A 16,825-nucleotide genomic window follows, 5' to 3' on the forward strand; every position below is an offset into this window, starting at 1 on the left:
CAGGGTGATTTACTTGCATTTGGCTAAATTCAAGGGCTAGGCTTCAAAATGGATTGGACATAGATTATGGAAGTCATTTTCGCGATTATCATCCTACCCATAACTTATAGAAGTTAGACAATTCCTTGAGACGTCCATAGATGAGATAGAAGGAACCATGTTGTCTAAATACGAACGAGACCGATCTACCAATATGTCCTATAAGTTCTGAATTCTACTTATTTCAACCGTTCCATCACCTTCAACAGATCAGCCATCACACACATCGCAGTGACTTCACCCCCACCACCCCCACCCTTCAAGACCAATGGGTTGGTTCCATACCGCTTGGTATAGATACTGACTATTTGACTCCCCTTGAGATTTGCGATTGGGTTCTCCCTTTCAAGGTGTTGTAGCCCAACTTTGATCTTCTGACTACATACATCGATACTGCCGATATAGCGTAGTACTTTCCCTTCTGTTCTAGCCTCATCTTTGGCTACCGCCATCAGCTCATCGAACTGCGGTAATTTTTCCATAGATCGGGAGATTCCATCCGCCGACGACGGAAGTGACTCTAGTTCAGCAGGAATCAGTGACTCGACCGGGAACGCGTCCGGCCCAGCCACTTGAAGACCCACGACTCGAGCGAGAATGGTAAGTTTTCGAGCAAAATCCATTCCGTTCAAGTCATCTCGCGGGTCGGGTTCCATGAATCCTATTTCCAGGGCATGTGCGACAAGTGAACTCCAAGTGGCATTTGCTGTTCCGATAGCGGGCATGTATGTGTCAAAAAGGAGTGATAACGTTCCGGACAGAACGCCTTCTATTTTCACGATTTCATCGCCCGTTGCTATCAGGTCGCGAAGTGTTGATAAGATCGGTAAACTCCCTCCGACCGTTGCCTGGTGGTATACCAATGCGTTCCCTTTTTTCGCAGAGGCAATAATATCATTCCATAGAGAAATGTCGTCTGAAAAGCCCTTTTTGTTGGGAGTCACGATGGATATCCCTTGTTTCAGAAATATGGGATATGCCTGTGCCAAGACCAGGTTGGAAGTATTGTCAATTAGAACAGCACGGCCAGGGACTGAAGAAAGGTAGCTCGCTATCTCTTCTGGCTGCAACGCGTCGACTGTTATTATCGAGGGCGTGTCGACAGCAGTTGTCCAATCCACAAAGGGAATCGTTGGCGAGTATGATGGAGTTGGCGCTAACAGAGTCTTTGACGAACGAGAAAGTAGAACCAGCTGAGGTGCATTTGGAATCTTTGCAAGCTGTTCCAACAATGATTTACCAACGCCACCGACGCCTGTTTTGTTTTAGCTGGGGTACGGGTCATCGTGGTGGTGATCTGGTGGGGTCGTACCGACAATACCAAGATAGATGGAGCCAGTCATTATGCCCAAGCTTCGACAGAGGAGACAATCACCGTATCAATTCATGGAAAAAGTCTGGACTTGAAGTGACAGAAGTGAAATTTCAGGGGCGTAAGATTCGCATGACTCATCAATGACTCCACCAGGACAAGTAAACAATCTTCCAATGGAAACATACTAGGATTCGAGCAGGTTTCGCATTCGCAGGTGATGAGACATTCTACATTGAAAGACCCCATGCAACTTCATGTGGTCGTGAGATTTGACTTGTTGAACGCCAATCTTGGTAGAGGATTGGATTGAACAGGCCAGATAAGAAGCTAAGCAGGCGAGACTCCCCGCATTTCGTTCTTGGGATTGCAAGGTGCAGGGCGATTGTCCAATGAAGGAGCCTGTCCAATGTGAGGCATGAGCTCCTCATTTAGATGATATAGTCGGAGAATCAAACAGCCATCTCAGAATTAACCAGTCTGCCGCTGTAGGCGAATGAATTTACATCAAAGCCAATATATTAGCAGCTAATGCACTGCAAGACCTGAAACTGGCGGCTCTTCGGGATTTGAAAGAATGGAAAAGATGCGCCTCAGCAAGGCGCCTGTTATTCGAGGCAGCCATATACAGCGAGATAAACCTGCATCAGATGCAAGCATGGTTCGCACCGCAGAACCGTAGCACCGTGCGCATGCGGGCACCCATATAACCCAGCCCACGTTGCCAAGCATCCCTGTATGCATGCATGGAACAACTCATCACTAATATCCAGTAATTTTGAGGCTGAGTGCCAGGTATGATCATTCTGGCTCCGAATCACTTTCAACTTGAGCCACACTTTAACGCGTAGACTTGGAGCATACCCTGGTCTTCTAGCCAGCTCCAATTTCGATAACTCGATATTTTTGAGAACAATAACCTTGGAAGAGGCGTACAATATGGACAGGGGCAAAAGTTATAAATTCCAGCTGTTTCCAGTCAAAAATATGGTTGATCAAGAATATTTGAATGAACAGCAACTTGTATCAATCTATTCATTATGTCAGTGGCAGTGAAGCCTGCCCAATCACAGCCAGTAACCCAGGATGTCAATTCATCTTTGGCGAAGAGCGACTCTCTTACGAGCGCCTTCAGACAACTAAAGGCACTTGCCTCTAGTGATCCGCTACAGAGCGCTGCGGAAATCATTCTTCAACTCGATCACCAGCAAGAGCAGATGAAGGAACTAAGCAAAAGAATCAACGAACAAGAGAGAAGCCATACCATTGCTACCAAAGTATTAGCTTCGACAATTGAGAAAGACAAGAAGACACAGATTGACGCGGATGCAGAAATACACTCCTTGCGCAAAGAGATCGCGGACAAGGAGAAAGGTCTTCGGGACTACTCGCAGAAGCTCGATGCAGCTGCAAACGACATGAAGAGACTCAAATCGGAAAAGATTCAGGAAACAAATAAAGCCATGCAATTGTTGAGCGACATCACGTCATTGCAAAAGGTCCTGAAAGAGAAGAATACCTCCATCGATCAAATGATTGCTTTTAAATCAAGCTTCAATGATCGCTTGGCTTCCGAGGAAAAAAAGACTGGAGACCTGAAACAAGAGTGCGAGTCTCTGCGAGCTGCCATGGAAGACGCACAAATCAAGTTAGGAAGGTTGGAGAGTTTCAGGGCCCCATATCAGGGAATGGATGAGGATTCCATGTAAGATGTGACTTTCTTAAATGCATGATCATCGTATGTCCTCGAGACTAACTTCATCAGGCGTGAACAATTTGTCCATCTTTGGAAATTCGCCACGGAGGAAATCTTTAAGATCTTGAAGCACGAAAGACTGGATGTTTGTTCCCCTACTATACATGAGAAGAACTTTTGACTGACTGCTTCACAGGATAAAACCTCATGGGAGGCGTTCCGAAAAGAAAGCGCACTGATGACGCCACTCCCTGTTCCTCTACCCGCTTCCAATAGCAAGGCTGCCCAAGGAATGCGACTGGTCATCATTCTAGCGATCTTGTCCAGGGAAATTGACAAACATATCTTCCAACCAAACTACCTGGACTCGGACGATAACCAGATGCGAGGCATACTCAGTCAACTTGCCAAAACGGACGGCGAGAAAGAAGCCTTTTGTCGCGCTATGTTGCTGTCAATTGATCCGGCAGCTCAACAGAAATCCGTCAAATCTAGGACTTCCCATATCTCTCGTGATATCACCCACCGTCTGTTTGGATCACTCACCGATGATAAGCAGAGCGAAGTTCGACAAACCATATCGAAGATTGTAAAACTGGCGATCGAGGCTTGGATGCCATTTCAACACAATCATTCAAAATATGAACCAGACTTCGAACCTGAAGCCTGGGATGATCCGGGCTGGCAGTCCTTCAACTTCCAGGGAGAGAAGACAGGAAATTCAGAGACCGGTCTTACCGCCGATAGTTATTTAACGATCTTCCCACGGATTTCGTGTGTCGATAAAGATTACCGTGATCCTTTGAATTATGTCGTTCAGATCCGGAGATCACATCCGTTATGGAGCGAGGCGGAGCAAGAGATGAGTCGAAGTCCCAGTAGCCCTACGACGGGTCGCATGCCATGTACTGGCCAGAGAAGAGCATCGGTCTCAACAAATGCTAGTGCCAATGGAAAAGTCTCTCCCAACGGAAAAGCCTCGCCGAATGGGAAGTCTTTTTTAAACCCAAAGGCCGTCTGATCGGACGGATGGTTGATTTGCTTATCAAGTATGCGAACATTTGACGGTTTGATATGGGGTTCTTTTTACCTTTTTTTCTTTTGTCTTGTAAGTTTGATAATTGATAGCAACCAGAATGTGATTTGATTTGAATTATTGTCTCATTCCGCCCCCATTTCCCGATATTAATTTCCCCTGCGTCGTTATCTCGGTTAGGCTGCAAGCCTACGTAGTAGCGTAGTAGCGACCTCATTAGGCAGTCATTCGAAGACCTTGGAAGTTCTGAATCTTTTAAACCTGTTCAAGCGCCGTTGAGACTGGTCAGAGCAGACTTTTCGTATCACCTTTCTATGTCACAGGCTGCTTATCTTCTACATCACGCAACCCCGCATCCAACATGGAATTCAATCAAAAGGGGGAGCATCAGCCAATCCAGCTATCACAAAATAGGTCCACACGATGGATTCACAAGGTCTTGCGACCAGTCGCCACTGTATTCATCCTAACACTCCTGTGGACTTTACAATATTATCGGGACAATCTTACGGGTTCATCGGGAGATACATCGTTAACTGATAAAGGCTTCAAGTGGGAGAGTGTGAGTAAGATCCATTGCTTGACATGAGACGTGTTGACAAGCAGCAGATTACACCAAGCAAGCAACTGATTTATCACCCTTGTCATGGCGAATATCAATGCGCTCGCCTTAAGGTACCAATGGACTGGAATCGGACAGACGGCCAAGGTGCATCGGTCGCAATAGCAATCATCCGACTCCCCGCCAAGGTTCCTGTCACGGATGTGCGATATGGTGGTCCCGTCATTATAAACCCGGGTGGACCAGGTGGATCTGGGGTATCCTTGGTCCTGAAAGAGGGGAAGGATATCCAAAAAACCGTGGATTTCCAGAAATCGCCCGACAACCCGGAAGTGCAGTCAAGTGCAAAGTATTTTGATGTCGTCAGCTTTGATCCGAGGGGAGTCAATAACACTACTCCTCCGTTTTCTTGCTTTGCCAATCCGGAGACGCGTCGGATGTGGAAGCTTCAGTCAGACACAGAGGGGAACCTGGACAGCTCAGATGCTTCGTTCAATAACCTCTGGGCACGGGCAATTGCCTTTGGTGAAACCTGCTCTCTACATGGTGCTAGCGCTGGTGAGCCGGAATGGATAGGCCGTTTCATGAACACGCCCCCCGTCGTGGCAGATATGGTTGAACTCGTCGAGCGACATGCTGAGTGGCGGGAGAAAGAGACCAGTCGACTTTTGAGGAACGGAGTGCAAGTTTCCAAGCAGAAGCAAAGAGACATTCAGCTGCGGAACAAGTGGCAGAAGGGTGAGGAAAAACTGCTTTATTGGGGTTTCTCATATGGAAGCGTCTTGGGGGCAACCTTTGCCGCGATGCAGCCCGGTCGGATCCATCGTTTGGTGGTGGACGGCGTTTGTGATTCACGAGACTATTATGCTGGCAACTGGCTCAAAAATCTTCAGGATGCAGACTCGACACTGCACAAATTCTTCGAGTACTGCCATGAAGCAGGTCCTGAGTCATGTCCGTTAGCACTTGACAATTTACATGCGACCACAGCGGGTTATTACGATATCCTAGCTGACGTGGCAAGCAACCCCGTTGCTGTCCCCGAATCAATGACGAGGGGGCCTGATATCATCACTTACAGCGACGTTCATGCGATGGTTGTACAGTCACTCTATAGCCCCATGGCCCTGTTTCCAACCATGGCGCGACTTCTGGCGGACCTTTCCCACCGCAACGGGTCCTCCTTTGCAGAATTCAAAGCCAAAGATCTGAAAGCAACCCGTGAACCTGGGTACAATCCCGAGGCCCTGTCGGGTGTTTTGTGTGCGGATGGCAAAGATATCCATGGAATTGCCAAAGGCGAATATAGGAAGTATTGGAAAACTCTTCGAAATCAAAGCCAGGCTGTCGGAGATGAATGGGCCACTATTCGTCTGCCGTGTGCTGGCTGGCATGTGAGGCCAGCTTGGGCCTTTGATGGTAGGTCTCGTCTCAACATCTTGACATTTTCGCAAAGTTCTGACCCTTTCTTTTTTGACTAAAGGGTCATTTGTTCAAAATACGTCCCATCCTCTACTCTTCATCGGCAACTCTTATGATCCAGTGACTCCAATTCGAAAGTGAGAGGGTCCCCTAACAGACAGCCATCTAGCCATACTTACATATTGTAGTGCTGTCACGATGTCCTCTGGGTTTTCTGGTTCTGTCGTTTTACAGCAAGATTCTCTTGGCGTAAGTTCTCAGTGAAACATCAGATTTGTCTTGTCGATCATGTAGCTTTATAGGTTAATGCGGCTTACTTTCGCAGCATTGTTCACTTGCGGCCCCGTCCAAGTGCACAGCCAATTTCGTCAGACTTTATTTCCAGACAGGGAAACTCCCACCCCGGGGGACAATCTGCGAGGTGGACGAGCGACCCTGGGCTTCCAGGCGCGCAGGATCTTCAAGGTCATCAACGGGAATGCATCAGTGATTTTGGGATGAAGGGCAATGGCCTTTTTCTGCCCCATATTTAGCCTTAGCTGTATTCCACAGACCTAGGAAGGGGTCTAGCCTAGCGCCCAAAGCTCGTCAATTATTTTTCTCTGACTATAATTGGGCCCCTTCGATAAGAAGTGAAGAATACAATTTCATTTTGGTAAATAATTAGCGGCTCAGCTCTCATCCTTACCAAGACCTAGATTGACACACTCTGAGTAGATTCCTCGTGTCCCAGGTACCTGTATATCAGGTTCGATATGTCCTTCGAGAACCCCGATATAGTCACCTGTTGTATATCACCAGGAACAAGGTCCAGTGCGTTATCACTATATTTGATTCCGTCTTGCTCCTCGAAGACAAGGCATTTCACTGGTTTCAGGGCCGCAATTGTCACGGTCCGAATTTTATCCGTGTTGGATATCGGGCTCAGGGGTTTGATCTCAATGAGCGGTGTTGGAAGATCAATGTATTTGAAAGGCTGTGGCCAGTCAACATCCCGGGCTACCAGTTCGTCGTTCACCCACACTCGTGCAGCCAGAACATGAGGGTCCGACTCTGCAACATGATCGATGATCCCGTCCGTGATGATATTTGTGGTGCCATTACCTGCAATCAGAACATCCCGACGGACCACTGGGGGGCGTATCTCTTTTCCAGTCTCAATGGAGATAAATCGCAGCTCCACTGTCCCACGGACATTCTCGGACTTGTTACTGACGACCCATAATTCATACTGACTAGTCAGCGCCGGCTGGGCATGAACCACACTCCAATCATGATGCTCGCGTTGTACGCCTACAGCAATAGGGTTGAGCACCCGCTTGACCGCATAATATGCAGGTTTTGGTCTGAGGAAATAATCCACGATGGCCCAGGAAATAGTCGGCCAGCAGTCATTGAGCTGCCAGAGAAGGGCTCCTCCACAGTGCCGTTCATCGCCCCACTGGCGCCGCCAGCCCCGATACCCAAACATCATTGTCTCTGCCTGTACAGCTTGAGTTTGGTAGATGTGTGCCTAATGGTACCTGAGTCAACACATCAACTAATATGCTATAGGTCGAGGGCCTTACCTCGAGACTTCCGCCCTGTGAAAATCGGAAATTCTCCACCAAGTAGGTTGCTATCCGCCTCTCGTGGCCATCCGCCTTGTTGTGGAAGTCCATGACCTGAGATTGAGGGTAATGATCCTTCGGGTTTCGTGAAAAGGATTTGATTGTCTCCATGTGCGGGAATGCCTCCATGCCGAATTCGCTGTTAAAACGGCCACCCAAAGTCTCGAAGATTTGGTATTTCTCCTGGGTCCCATGCCACACTAATACATGTCAGCCAATTCCCGACGGTTGAGATAAGCAAACATACCATTCCACTGATGCATATCCCCCACTGTGGGATCCGATGATATTTTACCATCTCCCCACGGACTGCCTGGGTGATAGAACGTCCCTGGGCAGTGCTCCGAAGTCACCTCCGGCAGCAGCTTCTCATAGATGTACCGTGCGGGGAAGTCTGTTTTAAGCCAGCTTTCCGGATCTTTGTCCTCAAAATGATAAGTAAGGCCAACTGACTCTTGGACTTGATAATCTTCGTTATTACCGACGTAGATAACAATGGATGGGTGGTGACGTAGACGCTGCAAATTATAAATCGCTTCTTGACGCACAGATTCGAGTATGGATGGCCATGTGGGATAGTTGCCGCACCCAAACATGAAGTCTTGCCATACAAGCACTCCTAGCTCGTCACAGGCGTCGTAAAACGCATCGTCTTCATAGATACCACCACCCCATACCCTATAGTCACAATTTTAGTTTGAATCTCTTTATTCGGGGTCTATACGTACCGGATCATCACTTGTCGACCCTCCACCATCAGCTCGATCCACCTGCGGTACCGATCTGGGGTGACGTTGGTTAAAAGACTGTCTGCGGGTATCCAGCAGGAGCCTCCGCAGAAAATATCCATTCCGTTGATACGAAAGAAAAATGATTTTCCATGTTTGTCCGGCTTTTGGATGACTTCGGCTGTTCGAATTCCAAATTTTTTGCATGCTTGATCCACGGTCTCTTCGCCGTGAAGCAGCACCACTGACACTTTGTATAGGGTTTGATATCCATATCCGTGGGGCCACCAAAGTTCAGGACGATTGACACGAAATGCGACTTGGGCCTTCTTCTCACCGGACACCGGAATGTCTTGGCGAGCAATCTCATTGCCGTGCAGACTCAGACTGAATCGAGCTGTGAATTCCTGAACACTTGGTGTTTCGACTTCAATTGTGGCAACCACCTCAGCCGTCTCCTGATCTGCGGAGAGTTTAGTTTGAGGCCACAGGTCAGCCACGCGTGCGGTATAAGCTTCTAGTCGCACTGGACGCCAAATGCCCGCCGTCATCAGCACTGGTCCCCAGTCCCAGCCCCAATGGTATTGCGCTTTTCTGGCAGCCAGACGCGACATATCTCCGTTGAAGCCTACCCATTTGTGGGATGAGTCCTGGCTACGCAGTTCACGAGCCTTGAGCTCGGCACAGTCGAATTCAATTTCCAGTGTATGCTCGCCCTCTGTCTGCATTGCCTTCGTGACATTGACTCGATGACCAAGAAACATATTGTCGGACTGCAGAATTACCTCATTATCCAGTTTGACGGTAGCAAATGTGTCCAGGCCATCAAAGACCAAATCAATCGCGGCATGTTGGGGGACGGTCGGTCTTTCAAACGTGTTGCGGTATACCCATGACTTCTGGTTGACCCAACGTGCCTTGACCTCATTCAGCTCAGCAAATGGGTCTTCCAGCCTATATTAACTCTTTTAATGTCCGAGATGAAGATCTCTTTGGCTTGCAATGAACTTACTTCTTGTTATCAAGTAGGTCCTGTTGGACGACAGAAGGCACTGTTGATACGGGCATCCAATCTTCTGTCTCCCTGTCCCGGAAGGACCAGCCTGTGGAAAGAGTGTAGCTATTCAGCTCCATTATGTTCGAATAAAATCTCAGACAATATTGATTCTGCGACAGCTGTCTAAGCTATTTAGATGAACAGTGAATATCTTATCGATAAGCTACCCCACGCACTTTCCCCTTCTGGTGCGGAGACTCCGAGCACGTGATGCAGACACCTCGTAGAAAAGGCACTCATTACTTGGGCACCAATCAATCTCTCACGTCGCGTGATCTGGCCAGTCCTGATGCTGCTTTTGCTAAGGTTTAACGTACTAGGTGATACACCTGTGGCAGGGTTTCCAGAATATTGGAAGACCTTCACTTTACCCCGTCAGACACGGGATAATCTCCGTCCAGCTTCAGACACCACCAACTCTCCCCTTTCAACGGAGGACACGCCTCTCATCCAGGAGTCAGCCACACTAGGCAGCCCTCTTCCTCATGTCTCTGTATAGATTGCTTGGGTCAACAGTATTCAAAGTCAGACAGCTCATGATCACAGAAACCACGGGGAAGCCAAACCGATGCCACACTAGTGTTCTTAGTCCCTCTGACCGAACCAATGATCGCTCACGTCTCGGAGTCCGGAACGCAACGGCCCTTGGTAGTTTGGCTTTCTCATCTGAGGCGACATTTGATTAGACTTGGCGTGACAGTTCCCCTCAAATGTCCTGGAATTTCTACAACACTGCATGGGCTTTCGCAAGCCATGCCTGTTCCGTTCTCGCACAGCTCGTTTCCCGGAACTCACATCCAAGCAGCTCGGCACTGGAGATTGGGGTTGAATTTATTGCCGCTGTCTCCTCTTTCTCCTCGGACCCTTGGCCCAAAGTGGATATCGCGCCCGCCTTAGGGTCTCGGCTTGACAGTGATTGGGCAAATAATGGCACGTCCCTGCCCCGCCTGATCAATATACGAACGATGTGTTTCGGTCCCGCACCGCTTAATTTCCCTGCTTCCATGTCCGATCCACGAGGTTTCCCCTATGGAAATTAGCCATGGAGTAACTTCAAATCCCCGCGCAATGCATGTGTTCCATACAGGGGTTTGGGGGCCCAAGGGCCGAACTCCCGGACTAATGGAGTATCTGATATTAGATTGTTCGCGGGGCAAAATGCCAGGACAGGTCTCCCCCCAGCAATGTGGTCTCAAATATCGTCCCCAGGCGATCATCCGGTGTTCTGCAGGGTTCGTTCCACTTCTGCAACCTAGGAATGTCCTGCTTTTAGCCGAGTCAACAAACCTGGGGAATTTTCCCCTCCTTGGAACATTGTGACAGGGGTTCCGGCGCGTGGAACTAACCAGTGGCGTTCGAAGAGCATGCGCTCCGTAATTTGCCCCAGTGCCATTCTCATGAACCCTGCTCCTGCTGGCGCGTGGCACAATTCGGTGAAAGTAGGCCACCGGTATGTCACTCGGGATTCACTTGATGCTCCACTTAGGCTTTTCATCAGTATCTACCGGCGTTCGGCAATAGCAATGCAAGTGGACTATAGACACTCTCTAGACATCGAGTTTTGTAAGACTGGCTTTTGCAAATTCCATATTATTTCGTCGACAGTATAGCGACATTAGTGCCGATAATCCCGCAAAATCAATCTGAGTGACCTGTCCAATAAGCGAATCCCCATCCGGGGACACCGGGGGCAACAAAGACCCCAGACTTGAAATGCGGGGGAGAATTAGGCGGACCAAACACTACTAACTTCTATTCGGTCTTAGCTGCTGCTCACCTAGCCTCGCGCGGGCCTTCTCCCTGGTTTTCTCCTGGTCCTATCTTTTCCTACTTGTGTTCATCGACAGATCCCATTCTGACGCGATATGATCTTCAGGATCAGCTCAGAGCGTCAAAGCCAGTCCCTCTTCTCCCTTGCAAGACTTGAACCCGTGTCATTGTTGCTCTGACACCGCATCGTACGACTACGGCTTACGCCCCACCAATACTATCAACCCATTGCCTTTACAGTGTCTAAACTATGTAATTCGTGACTTTTATTCCGTGATTCTATCCCGCAGCTATGTTCCACACTTTTGAAAGTTTCGAGAATCCGACAGCAGCGACTCCTGTCAAAACTCGCCCCGCAACCGAGCGCCGCGAGTCAGTCAGTCGCCGTGTTACAACCTTACGCGCATGTACATCATGTCGACATCGGAAGATTAAATGTGATGGCGAAAAACCATGCGAGGCATGTCGGTGGTATAAGAAAGCAGATCAGTGTCATTACTCTGACCCAAGGCCATCCAGAAGGTGGGATTTTGGCTGTGCAGCACTGAAGTACTAGAGTACTGGCTAAATTTTTATGGAACAGGCATGTTGAGAAGCTTTCCACGACTTTGGATGAATATCGCAGCATTCTGGGGAGGCTCTTTCCCAATGTAGCCCCCGAGTCCCTTGTCAATCTGTCACGGGAAAAACTACTTGAACTCACATCAGCATTGCCGTCAAACTTGCCGGCACAAATTAATACGCACCATGCCGCTTCACCTTCCACATCGGGTTCCATGGAGGCCCATGTATCTCCACTGTCTAATGAAGATGACAACCTTGAGTCTCTTCAGAGCATGCCAGAGGAACTAGACGATGGCCGCCATGGTCATTCTAGCTTCTTAGTTGAAGGCGTCTCTGATGATGTCAACGCATTGTCTTTGTCGTCCAGACAGCCTTCATCCTATCTAGGGGTATCTTCTATTCAGGCCGTTCTCAAAGTCATTCTCTGGCTCGATCCAGGATGTGCCTCCTTCTTTGCTCGAACGCCAGCGGTCCATCCGCGCGACGAGGTGGATCTTGAATATGATCCCCAAAACGCATGGCCTCCTCAGCCGCCAGTAACTCCGCCCCCACCTTCTATTCCACCGAGTGAAATGCAGATGCTCGATGCGTATTTCTGTTATTTCCAAGCATTTGCTCCGATGATCGATGAGAGGTCATTTCGAGAATCTTATATGACTGGCCATCGGAAGGATGACCATTGGCTGTCACTGCTGAACATCGTTTTAGCACTGGGTAGCATCGCTGCCACAAGTCCAGATGATATGACGCATCAGACCTACTTCCTGCGCTGCAAGAGCCACTTGAGCCTTAGTTCACTGGGCAGCTCTCACATTGAAACTATTCAAGCTTTCGGCCTCATTGGTGGTTGGTATTGTCATTATATCAGCCAGCCGAATCTGGCTTATTCCGTGCTCGGTGCTGCATTGCGAATGGCAGCCACACTGGGATTGCACAAAGAGTTTTCAGAGAGTCGACAAGCTCCCGGTCATGTGAAGCTTGCCTCCGTGGATCTCAAGCGTCGAGTCTGGTGGTCACTGTTTGTCATGGATACGTGGGCAGGTATGACATTGGGCAGGCCTAGTATGGGTCGCTTTGGTCCTTACATCACTGTCAAGCCACCAAATTGCCGAGATAAGGTTCGTTATATTACCGAAGCTAACGCCCGTTCTTGCTAAGTCGTCTGTAGGAAAATTTTCTCGACATCCTCCCGCTTGTAGAAAACATCCGCTTCGCCAAGATCGCAACGCAAGTCCAAGAGTCTCTAGCTGCTGCGCCACTAGTCAAGCATCAGGAAATGGCTCATGCCGATGCTCAACTCCTTGATTGGTGGGAGAATCTTCCACCCATTCTCAAAGACCATGAACCGTGCACGGAGTCGATTAGTACCGTTCGCACCGTCATGCGATGGCGATTCTACAATCAGCGTATGCTTATTTATCGTCCTACACTGCTGAGCTATGCCATGCGCCGTGTGCCATACATTGCACTCCGAGTTGAAGAGCGCACAGCAATCGTCAAATGTCGTGAAGTCGCGGAGCTCTCTATACAAAATATCGCAGCTACAGCACAGTTCAACCAGCTGTGCGGCTGGAATGCCGTCTGGTGGACTTTCCAAGCATCCTTAGTACCCCTAGTGGGGCTATTCCTCAACGACCCCACCACAGACGATCCTCGCGCCTCGATTGAATCTTGTCAAGCGCAGGTTGAGACTGCCATGACCACCCTCGCGCGGATGTCAGCATATGGTCATACTGCAAAGCGATCCCTGGATGCCGTGTCGCGGATCTACGAGGCTAGCAAACGTGGTGATGACTTGGCTACATCCACTGCAGGAATTATCCCAACGATCATGTATCCTGCCGGCCGGGACTTGAACTCCCTTTTCTCGCTACCTGAATCTGCGCGTCTGGGAATGGCGTTGAGTGAAAGCGGGATTTCGGATCCTCTTTCTGCCCCATTCATTGACGACTCTGGTCAATATCTTTGGGAATACCTGAGCTGGAGTGACAATAATCTCTGGCCTGGGATGGACCTTGATAATCGTGGCGATGCCATGGCTGTCTTGACACCGGACCATGACAAGGGCTCTAAGTTTGCGGCGCAGCCATATTTCGAACCCTTTCCAGATTCATATTTTGGCAATCAGCCTTCTTATTACTGAAGAAGCTGTCGGAGTGGGGTCAATGTAGCCACCTGGAATCAAATCGACTTTCAACGTTACGAAAGAACTGGAATACATACTGAAGCTGGGATGTACTACATTCGGGTGCTGGACCATGGGTTGCGTGATATATATTTTGTAGCTACATTCGTGAACATTTCGACAACCCTTGCGTCAATCTAACACTCAACTGCTTGCAAGTCATTGCTAGTCTCTTCAAAGTCGCTCAAGCATCTTAGCGAGTGAATACCTTTATTCAAAATAGAGAATTCCATCTGTCCAAGCGTGCAGACCTCATTTTTCGCAGCTAAAGGGCCAGGTGATATTTAAAGCGGCGCCCTGTCAAGGACGTGCCTGTCGAACGGCGTTAGAGCGGCGAGACGGTCTAACCACGGTTAGTCAAATTGCCAGATCAGACCTCGGAGTGCTGACTCAGCTCCCTGTTCCACCGCGACATTTCGACGTTGAATCCAGTAAACATCGCAACAAAATCCCGATCTCAGTGATGAGATAATAGGGTCAGTACGGAGCTTTGCTGAGGCAAATTGATTGGTCTTTGTTTGACTCGGGCATATTCGTTAAACTGCTGTGCCGCTGCATTATTAACAACCCCCGAACGCCGGACCAATTGGCCAGGGGAGCTTCAACATACTCCAAAAGCCTTGCCCCAATACGGGAAGTGTCCATTGACAGCCGCTGCCCAGGTGCAAGGACAATGGCTCTTTTCGACTCTGCGCCCCGCGTCTTTTTCGCGGCCGCGGCCTTGCGCCTCGTCTTGCTCGTCTATGGTGGCTGGCAAGATGCTCATTCTGCCGTGAAGTACACTGATATCGACTACATGGTATTCACCGATGCCGCGCGCTATGTATCGAAGGGAGAGACTCCGTATGCCCGAGACACATATCGGTATACGCCTCTTTTGGCTTGGATGCTTCTCCCCACAGCCTGGGAAGCACCCGCGCCATGGTCGTCAGTGACCTTTGCCTTCGGAAAAATTCTCTTCGCGCTGGCTGATGTCCTGGCTGGATGGCTGGCTGTACAGCTACTGACCCGATTCTATCGATTGTCACCGGAGCGCGCTCTGCGGTATGTTGCGGCTGCTTGGTTGTGGAACCCGATGGTCGCCAACATCAGTACCCGTGGCAGTTCAGAGGGCTTTCTCGGCGTTCTTGTTGCCGCACTGCTATGGGCTACCTTGACAAGGAAAGCAGTTCTTGCAGGTTTGATCCTTGGTCTGGCTGTCCACTTCAAAATTTACCCATTCATTTACGGTATTTCGATTCTTTGGTGGTGGGATGCGGAACGTGATGGCGCTGTCTCTGCTCGTGACATTAGCTGGATATCTCAGGCTCTGAGATTCATCACCCCTTCAAGAGTGAAGTTGTCATTGTCCGCGCTCATCAGCTTTGCTGCCCTGAACCTCGTTATGTATTATCAGTACGGCATGCCCTTCCTCCACCACACCTTCTTCCATCATCTCACTCGTATCGATCACCGACACAATTTCTCTCCTTACGCCACCCTGCTCTATCTGTCTGCTGCTGGAAATACCGAATCCCATTTCGAGGCACTCGCGTTTCTGCCACAGCTAGTGCTTGTAGTTGTCGCCATTCCACTGGTACTGGCGAAAAAAAGCCTCGCAACCACCATGCTGGCTCAGACCTTTGCTTTTGTCACGTTTAACAAAGTGTGCACAAGCCAGGTATGTCCTTGTTGGTCCTATTTCTCGTCCTTGATTTGATCTAACGACAGCAGTACTTCCTTTGGTATCTCATCCTACTGCCATTTTACCTCCCCTCCTCTGAATTCATCCGCAAGCCTGCTTTGGGAATCTCGGCTGCCCTTTTGTGGGTTATCGCACAGGTACTTATTGAAATTTTCTGTTGGCTCATGGGAATTATTTGCTGATTAAAATGGATAGGCTCTCTGGCTCCAACAGGCCTACAACTTGGAGTTCCTTGGTCTTTCCACCTTCGTTCCTGGTCTCTTTCTCGCTTCCCTATTCTTCTTCGCTGTCAATGTGTGGATTCTGAGCATCATTGTCGGCGATGGAGGCGAAAGTATGGATTTATATTTCCAAGACAAGGAGTGAAGGTCTCAAACCTCGTTGTAATCACTACCCAATTTCCAAGGCTGTCGCTTCATCAATCTTCTATTAATAGCGTTCAAGTTGCGAACATGTATGTATCTAACTTTCCAAGAATCTCCTGTGTTTCAGCAAAGATCATTGAGAAGTGGATTGTGGCTGAAATGTAATACCGCTCCGTAGACTGCCCTTCTCAAGAACCCCCAAAATCAGCGTGTAGACGCGCTAGACGCATAAAGTTAATGATGTCCTCGCTCCGCAGACTAGTAAAGTGTATCTCAATAAAGTAGAAGTGAGTATTGATGTGCTCATTCTCACTTCCGAGATCAAAGTAACGAACATCGATTGCTAAAAGGTCGAGGAGATTATGGGTAGCTCGACTCGCAGCCAGCGCTAACTGCCCGAAAGCAAAAGGTAAAGCCCAAATGTTCCAAATCTGGGGGCGTAGCCGGCTCTTGAGTAGCGTCTCCGGCCACAGCAGGGTCGTTCAGGCGGATAGAGGAGCACACTGACTCGACATTCAAGCGGATGGACCGCAGTAGACGAGGTGTGAAGACTTGCGTTGCTGCAGAAGGGCTCCTAAGAAATGACTAAAGATCCTGCCTGTAAATTCCAAGGCCATTCTAGCCTGCCAACTTGCCCAATGATTCACAGATCAGACTCATGCCTCCGGTAATCTTCATCGCCAAATCTTGCATCAAGGCAAACGAAACAAGAAATTCAAGAGGGTTGAAAGCATTACCAAGTAGAAGACATTACAAATGTATGTAGCGTGGGTACTCAGCAATTCTCGGTTGAAT

The 16,825-nt window shown here is 49.0% G+C and overlaps 6 protein-coding genes across 6 annotated transcripts; 4 read left to right on the forward strand and 2 right to left on the reverse strand.

Moving 5' to 3' along the window:
• Positions 1-218: 218 nt before the first annotated feature.
• On the reverse strand, positions 219-1,382 carry N7503_002921 (Homoserine dehydrogenase; the record flags this gene model as incomplete). Its single annotated transcript, XM_057062468.1, has 2 exons — positions 219-1,294; positions 1,352-1,382. The coding sequence occupies 2 exons, from the start codon at positions 1,380-1,382 to the stop codon at positions 219-221; spliced, it is 1,107 nt and encodes a 368-aa protein (XP_056926430.1).
• Positions 1,383-2,391: 1,009 nt separating this feature from the next.
• On the forward strand, positions 2,392-4,068 carry N7503_002922 (uncharacterized protein; the record flags this gene model as incomplete). The annotated part of the gene is made up of 3 exons (XM_057062469.1): positions 2,392-3,056; positions 3,117-3,192; positions 3,244-4,068. The coding sequence occupies 3 exons, from the start codon at positions 2,392-2,394 to the stop codon at positions 4,066-4,068; spliced, it is 1,566 nt and encodes a 521-aa protein (XP_056926431.1).
• Positions 4,069-4,668: 600 nt separating this feature from the next.
• N7503_002923 (alpha/beta hydrolase) lies at positions 4,669-6,557 on the forward strand (the record flags this gene model as incomplete). The annotated part of the gene is made up of 4 exons (XM_057062470.1): positions 4,669-6,064; positions 6,129-6,204; positions 6,256-6,316; positions 6,393-6,557. 4 exons carry the CDS (start codon positions 4,669-4,671, stop codon positions 6,555-6,557), a joined length of 1,698 nt encoding a protein of 565 aa, XP_056926432.1.
• Positions 6,558-6,761: 204 nt separating this feature from the next.
• On the reverse strand, positions 6,762-9,539 carry N7503_002924 (beta-mannosidase; the record flags this gene model as incomplete). The annotated part of the gene is made up of 5 exons (XM_057062471.1): positions 6,762-7,580; positions 7,636-7,877; positions 7,925-8,355; positions 8,406-9,359; positions 9,418-9,539. 5 exons carry the CDS (start codon positions 9,537-9,539, stop codon positions 6,762-6,764), a joined length of 2,568 nt encoding a protein of 855 aa, XP_056926433.1.
• A 1,985-nt stretch (positions 9,540-11,524) lies between these two features.
• N7503_002925 (uncharacterized protein) lies at positions 11,525-13,939 on the forward strand (the record flags this gene model as incomplete). Its single annotated transcript, XM_057062472.1, has 3 exons — positions 11,525-11,754; positions 11,816-12,914; positions 12,965-13,939. The coding sequence occupies 3 exons, from the start codon at positions 11,525-11,527 to the stop codon at positions 13,937-13,939; spliced, it is 2,304 nt and encodes a 767-aa protein (XP_056926434.1).
• A 715-nt stretch (positions 13,940-14,654) lies between these two features.
• N7503_002926 (glycosylphosphatidylinositol-alpha 1,4 mannosyltransferase I) lies at positions 14,655-16,031 on the forward strand (the record flags this gene model as incomplete). The annotated part of the gene is made up of 3 exons (XM_057062473.1): positions 14,655-15,641; positions 15,695-15,802; positions 15,861-16,031. The coding sequence occupies 3 exons, from the start codon at positions 14,655-14,657 to the stop codon at positions 16,029-16,031; spliced, it is 1,266 nt and encodes a 421-aa protein (XP_056926435.1).
• Between the last annotated feature and the right edge of the window lie 794 nt (positions 16,032-16,825).

This window comes from Penicillium pulvis (genome assembly GCF_028828015.1).
Source record: "Penicillium pulvis strain IBT 33274 chromosome Unknown contig_12_segment0_segment0, whole genome shotgun sequence".
Lineage (NCBI taxonomy): Eukaryota > Fungi > Ascomycota > Eurotiomycetes > Eurotiales > Aspergillaceae > Penicillium > Penicillium pulvis.